The following is a 7216-nucleotide window of genomic DNA, read 5'->3' as shown; positions in this document are numbered from 1 at the left end:
ACAAATGGTAATACATAAGCAGGACCCTCGTATTATTAATCAACCAAATAATAAAAAAATAGTTTTCTATTTATTGGCACTATAAATTAAAAAAAGCTCATCCGGACGCCAACAAGGAGAAGACGCCAACATGTAATTAAAGAAAATAAACAAGATTTTCAGACCAGAAACAGACAATTCATAGATGCTAAAAGGCTCCCTTCGTCTATCATATATTAAACTATTTAATCTGTAGGTAGTCAAGTATATATCTTATCAAAAAGGAAATAAAGGAGACACGGCCTATGTTTTTCCACACGTCTAATGAGGAAAGTCCAAATGCGTTCAAACACATTAGATACTGAAGATGCAAAAATGGAAGTAGCCAGATCAGATACAATTCATTTTGCATCATGTCTGGTTTCAGGTTTTGCAAAACCATTAGCACCCGCCCAATATAAAATGATCAGAATTCTACATAACAAGATTCAGCTTTCATGTTGTTGAGAACAAGCCATCAGCTGTTTTAATTTGATTCTGATCACCACCATGTATCAGTTACTTCCTCAATTCAATGCCCCTCAGGATTCTAATCTTCCCATCCCTGAGATCTCATCTGATCCAGCTGCAACTATTCCATCTGAATGCCTCAGGGAAGCAGTGTTTGCAGGAGGTCTGCCTCTGTCTCTCCCTGATCTTCCTGTTTATATGAAGTCACTAACATGCATATGCTTATTGATGCATAAACTTGCAGGTAGCTTTTGGGGTCTTGAAGCTGGTTTTGGGCGTGTAAATGGAGTCATAAAAACCGCCACTGGCTACTGTGGAGGAACCCTGAAAAAACCTTCATTCAGAGAGGTAAAGAAGACAAAAGAATTTCTTGAAAGTCATCAGCAAGAGAGCTAGGCCAGCTCTACCCTGTTAACATATCAGTCATGACCATGCATGCAAAAATATGACTAATTTCTTTTCATTATGTGTATCAATTTCTAGGTTTGTGAAGGGAAAACAGGCCACACTGAAGCTGTAAAAATCATGTATGATAAGAGAAAGGTCTCATTCAGATCACTATGTGATATCTTCTGGGAAATCCATGATTGCACCAACAAAGACTACCTTGTAATTATTTCTACTCCCATATTTAGCTTTTATTTTTCATTTCATTATTATGATAATATATAGGACCTAAATTCAGCCAATCCATTCGCATAACCTTTTTTTTTTTTGGCCTTTTGGTGAAGAATTACAATTTTTCTATTATATTAGGTCATTTATTAATATTGTTATTTTATGGTCATCATTGTCATCATAAACCTAGAATACATTTGACGCAGAAATTTGGACTAAGTACACATCTTAGGTCAGCAATCTTTTACAGCATGGAGGAAGAGAGAAAGCAAGCCCAAGAGTCAAGGATCAGACGGCAGATGAAATTAAACAGGAGAATTGTGAGCAAAGCCCTCCCAATTGAGTATGATTTTTGTATGGCAGAAAACAAACATCAAAAATATTACTTGCAGAACAATTATAGGCTTTGCGAAAGCTTGAATTTGAGAAGCACAGAGCAATTTGTGGAGTCAACCATTGCTTGCAAACTCAATGGGTAAGATTTTTATTTTCAATCAAGTTTGATTTTAAGTAAAATTAAGAGATTTAAATTTAGTTTCAAGTGAAAGATACATACATTTATCGCTGAGTTGAATGTTCAGACGTGAAAATGGAATATGGGTGGGGATGAGTTTTAAGTCAACACCACTAATAAATCTAAAGCACAAAACCATGAGGGACCCTGCTGCCCTTGGCCTCGTTCGAGTGAATAGCCCTATTAAAAATGTTCACATGTTGAAAGCGATGCCATGGACCATGGCCGACCTCTAGTCCCTTTTTTCTTTCTTTCCCTTTCATTTCTTTAATTTTTCAGAGAGGCATGTTGTCTTTTTCATGGCATTGGGATCTTCCAAATCGCGCCATGAATTTAAGTCTTTGTCTTGTAAACGCAGCATCGGATCATGAACTAGGATTAACTAAGATTTTCTTTTTTTTTACCCTTTTGGCCAATTCAAGAATCATCTAACGAAGCGGAATTTTACATGTACAGATTGAGTAATAGTATCACACGCATATCAGTTCTAACTATCGAAAATCATCTGAATCAATAATGGGTTGTTAAACAATTTATAACTTACGGAATCTTTTGTTCTCCTTTCCTGGTTGCCAAATCTTCAGGATTTTAGCTATGGAAGCGAGGTCAAGTATTGAGAAGCTGACAACATTCTTGCAAACAAACGAGACGATGGCAGAGGAAACCAAGTTAGTCTGCAAAGAAATAATAGAAGGTTCTAAAGGCAAATGAAGATGGAAAGGCTCAAATTCTCTGAAGATCGTTCGTCAGCCGGACCCAAGATTAATGTAAATATATTAAAATTTTTAAGTGTAAGTAACGGATCAATCAAATCAAAACTACAAGTACTGTAGAGTTGAACTTATAAGTGTAATGATACTACATTTGAAGTTTGGTTTTGATAATCCATTATATATTTCAGCCTTTATTGTTTCCACCATTAGACTTAATCAGGAGGGAATTTCCCAAACAAATATTGGGAATTATAAAAGCTTTGGTGTAAGGCACACAGCAGGCAATGCAATGAGGAACAAGGAACATGTCAAACGCAAACTTCACGTGATTTTCCAGTCCCTTCTCTCCTTCTCTCTCTCCAATGCTGTTTGGAAATGTAATTAAATCTGTGTATACACTATATTTATGCATGCAAACCTGCTAGACATGATGTAAACTCTCATGTGATTTGTGTATGTTTATAGTTCGTACAAGGAAAATGCTAAATTTTTTTTTTGTGTGTGAATATTATATTTACTATATGTATTGGTAACAATATTGAAAGCTTTTAAGATGAGAAACAGATACCTCAGGTGGAATTCAACGTCAGCTTCCATTTCTGTGAAAACCAAAGAAAATCCCATCTGTTTGTTTCTTTTATATATTTATATTTCATCGTACCTATTAAAAACCAAAGGGAAACAACTTTATTTTCCCCCTCAACCAAAATTATTTTATCATTTCCTTTTCCACTTTCTGATTTTTTGTTTTCTTTGCAAAGAAAAGGGAAAGAAAAAGGACTACGCAGAGCTGGAAATATATTGGACTCATTTGTCCATTGTCTCTTCTTATTGTAAGTTCATGTACTTTTAATTCATAGAGTTAAGTTCAAATTCAGGTTAAAATAATTTTTACTGATTTTTATTCATTAATAGTTTTTTTAATATATTCATAATCACACTGATTTATAATGTAGGACTCAATTAGCCATTGTGGGTTCTCACTTTTAAATAACAATGATGAGTGTATAATAAATAAATAAATAAATAGGAGTTAAACCCATTGGAATCTTCAGATTTTATTGATGAGGAAGAAAATGTGAAAAATAAAATAAAGTCATTGGGTAGTTTGATTTGAGGCTGAGTCCATATTCATAAATAAGAGTTTCGATAATTTTTAGGTCTTTTGGAAAAACAACAAAAAGGGATGGAAAAGATTAATATGCTTAGTGGTTCCATACATAGTTGTCCTCAAAACAATCCAAAGATCACGAGGGAATCATCTTCTTTATGGAAGGAGCTTAATCAGAGGAAGCGAATGAAAAATAAAATGACTTTATTGTAAGTCTTTTAAATTTTGCAAATGCCCTTTTGATTTAGACCATTTCGTGAATGAATTACAATTATTTTTATTTTTTTTATTTTTTGTTCTGTTGTTTTTGTTTTTGATGGTATTAATTTAATAAAGTCAACGAATCTTTTGTTGCATTCAAATCATTAGATTTCTAATTGCCTTTTCTCCCATGTCCAAACAATATATATTAATAAAATAAGGTAAAATATCTCTACTTCTAACTTTTAAGTATAATTCTAAAGAGGTCCATTAGTATTAGAAATGGACAGCTTGCCCCAAAGTCTAAACACCATTAACGGGAAGTACAAAAGGTCAAAATTACCGACGTACAAATATATCTTAATCAAGTGTTAAAGCTTGCTAATTACTCTAGTCCCTTTCTCTCCCCTGTTCTCCCTTTCTCTCCTTATTCTCCCTTTCTCTCCTTTAGGTCTCTCACCAATAGCTGCATCATTGATCGATTAGGATTTTTTTTAGCCTTCTACCGATTAGTAGCTTCATCCTACATCAAAATAACCCAAAATCAGACCCTTGTTTAAAACCCTTTAAACTGTGACCCAAATCGAGAAAGTGAAGGGTTGTTAGGGTTCAACAATCATCAAACACTAGTATGTTTTGCTGTTGTGTCAGGGTTAGTTTTAGGATTAGGGATCTTGTTTTTGTTGATGTGGTCTTCATGTGAGGGAACGGGTTTTGTCGTTTAGGGTTTTATTGTTTAGGATTGTTTTTTGCTGACGTGGTTTTCATGTGAGGGAAGATTTTGTGGTCTAGGTTTCCTTGTCTGCTGTTGATGTAATGAGGGTTCAGGTACGAGTTTGGGTTAAAAGTTGGGTTGTAACCTATACTTAAAACTTTAAAGTTGGAAATTAGGGAATTAAGGTTAGGGTTTAGGGTTACTGTTCGGGTTCAAGGTTATTGTTCAATATTTCAGAGTTACTAACTTATTCTCATTTGGTTTTTCAGGTCTGGACATGGCGGATACGCTGTATGACTTGGTGGTGCACCATGTGGTGCACCAGGAGGGAGAGGTGATGACCATTGGAAATGTCGATCTAGACATATATTCCCACATAGAGCTGGCAAATGATGTTTTTGAACTGGGTGGACAATTCCAATGCTGGAGTTGGAATGGGTATCTCCATTACTGCAAGGTACCTTAAATCGAAGGAACTTATGGATTTAAAGAGTGATGGTGATGTGTTGAAGCTATTTGAAGTCTATAAATGAACCAAAAAAATTCATTTGAACTTGGACCTGATTCCTACTATTTAACTACAGACAATGGGATCTGGTAAGTTTTCTATTGCCAAAAATGCTAGTGCATGTGCCTCTACTAGACTTGTGAATGCTGTTTTAGGTACTGGCAGAGGCAGGATTGGTGAGTCTAGTTGTACTGTTCATGATGACTTTGCTTCAAGCAGAGATAGTGAAGGCAGAGTTGAAGTAGAGAGAACTTCAAGTAAAAGTGGTTTAGGTTTAGGTAAAGGTAGAGGTAGAGTTGGTGAGGGCAGAGGTAGTGAAACACCTTCTACTACTGTTGGTATTAGTGATAAAGAAATATTGATACGGAAAGTAGTGATTTACTTAATAGAGAGGATGTATCTAGTGAAAATGTAGAATGGATGCATGAGATAGAAAGTGTGAAATCTGAAAGCAACCACGATAGTGATGTAGAGAATATTGAGGTTGAAGAAGATGCAGAGAATGATGTTTTTTTCTAATATTGGCAGTGTTGTAGAGAAAGGGAACTAAGATAATGATGAATCTGATAGAGAGGGTCAAAGCAATAGATAGGTCCCTTAAGGGCATACCTTATACTCTTAGTGAGGATGGGAAGATTGTATTAGTAGAGAACATGCTGTTTACAAGTGTGCAGCACTTTTGGGAGGTGATAGCTAATTAATTGATCTAGGAAGGAATAGAGTTGTATAAAGCAAAAAAATGAGAAAAGTAGGTTCAAGGCTTTCTGCAAAAGAAAAGACTGTGAGTGGATGGTGCAAGCAAATTTATGTTTAGATAGGAAAACCTTTAAGATCAGGCAAGTAGGGAATGAACACTCTTGCATTAGGATCAGTAACAATAATCCTATTACTACAAGTGCTTGAATTGCCAACAAGCTTGCTACTCAGTTCCAGTCTGACCCAAATATGCCATACAATTTGATGCAACATGAATTATAGGAAAGGTATAGAGTGAGTGTTCATTTTAAGAGCTATATAGGGCAAAGAAAACAAAAAAGAGTTTGAAGGGACTCATAGTAGGTCTTATTCTTGCATGCACCTATATGCCCAAATGGTGAGGGATACAAATCCAAGGAGCATAGCCATCATGCAGCTAAATACGCTTGAGTTGAGCATACACCCAACTTTCAAAAGGTTTTTTCTATCATTTGATGCTTTAAGGAAAGGCTTTAACAAATGGTGTAAGCCTTTCATTGGGGTTGATGGCTGCTACCTCAAAGGGCCATATAGAGGGGCCTTGCTATCTGCTATTGCATGTGAATTGTGGTTTATTTCTTGTTGTTGTTGCTATGGTGCAGTTGTAGGATGGTAACTCATGGTTTTAGTTTTTGTACTTGTTAATATTGCCATTGGGGACTTCAACAAATTATTGGTAGTGATGAGTGATGGGCAAAAGGTAAACCTTAAAGATCTTACTGTTTTACATTTAATTAGTTAATTTCAGTTACTTATTAACTATTACTTATTCTTATATAACAGGGTCTAGATGATATAATAGCAGAGATAATGCCTCATGCCACTCAAAGAAGGTGTGCTAGGCACCTTTATAGTAATTTTAGGCAAAGGTTTTTGAGGTTGGACATGAACTTCTAGAAAGTTGTAAAAGCATACAACCAGTGAGAGTGGAATGAAGCCATGATGAAGATTAAAGCTAAAAATGTAGAGGCATACAATTGGTTGATAAATAAATGACTCACACTGTGGGCAAGGCATACATTTGACACATGTGTAAATAGTGACCATGTTACCAACAACATGGCCGAGAGTTTCAACCATTAGATTGGGCTTGTGAGGAGTAAACCCATTTTGGTTTTGTTTAAAGAAATTATAGTCAAAATAATAAATAAGTTTTTTGATCAGTATTAGAAGGCCTGCACATAGGAAGGGCAGGTGACACGCAAAATTAAGAGGAAATTGGTTTCGCCAAATACAATAACAAGTTTTGTAGGGTTGTGCCTGCCTCTGATTCTGAGTTTAGTGTGTTTCAAGGTGGCAAGACTTATGTTGTCAACTTAGGGGTGAGTTAGGGTAATGTCTATATGGTGTTTGGAATATTTTAAGTAAGGGTGTCTCAACATATTTCATGTATACATTGATTGGTTGCATATTTCAAGGTTTACTAACTTGTGTTTGGCTACATTTTAAGTATTCCTAACAACTAGGTAGCAACTTGCATAGGTCACACCAGAGGTGATTTAGAGCAATATTGTGACAACTACTACTTTAAGAAAAAGTTCATGATGGCATACAATGAGTACATTCACCCTATACTTGACATTACCATGGTTGAGTTCAGAGGACAAGTAGA

General features: G+C 35.5%; 1 protein-coding gene across 1 annotated transcript; it reads left to right on the top strand.

The window, feature by feature from the left end:
• The first annotated feature begins 477 nt into the window (after nt 1-477).
• LOC18602009 (uncharacterized) lies at nt 478-2505 on the top strand. Its single transcript, XM_018119393.2, has 5 exons — nt 478-652; nt 734-837; nt 973-1098; nt 1314-1582; nt 2206-2505. The coding sequence occupies exons 1-5, from the start codon at nt 529-531 to the stop codon at nt 2330-2332; spliced, it is 750 nt and encodes a 249-aa protein (XP_017974882.1). The 5' UTR covers nt 478-528; the 3' UTR covers nt 2333-2505.
• Nucleotides 2506-7216: the final 4711 nt, after the last annotated feature.

Source organism: Theobroma cacao, chromosome 4 (assembly GCF_053813885.1).
Source record: "Theobroma cacao isolate CCN51 chromosome 4, ASM5381388v1, whole genome shotgun sequence".
Taxonomy (NCBI): domain Eukaryota; kingdom Viridiplantae; phylum Streptophyta; class Magnoliopsida; order Malvales; family Malvaceae; genus Theobroma; species Theobroma cacao.
This window is presented reverse-complemented; position numbering and strand designations above follow the sequence as displayed.

Coding starts and splice junctions, on each gene's coding strand:
- LOC18602009 (XM_018119393.2), top strand. CDS start 529: ATGTATCAGTTACTTCCTCAATTCAATGCCCCTCAGGATTCTAATCTT. Junction 838..972: donor AAAAACCTTCATTCAGAGAG/GTAAAGAAGACA, acceptor ATCAATTTCTAG/GTTTGTGAAGGGAAAACAGG. Junction 1,583..2,205: donor ATTGCTTGCAAACTCAATGG/GTAAGATTTTTA, acceptor CCAAATCTTCAG/GATTTTAGCTATGGAAGCGA.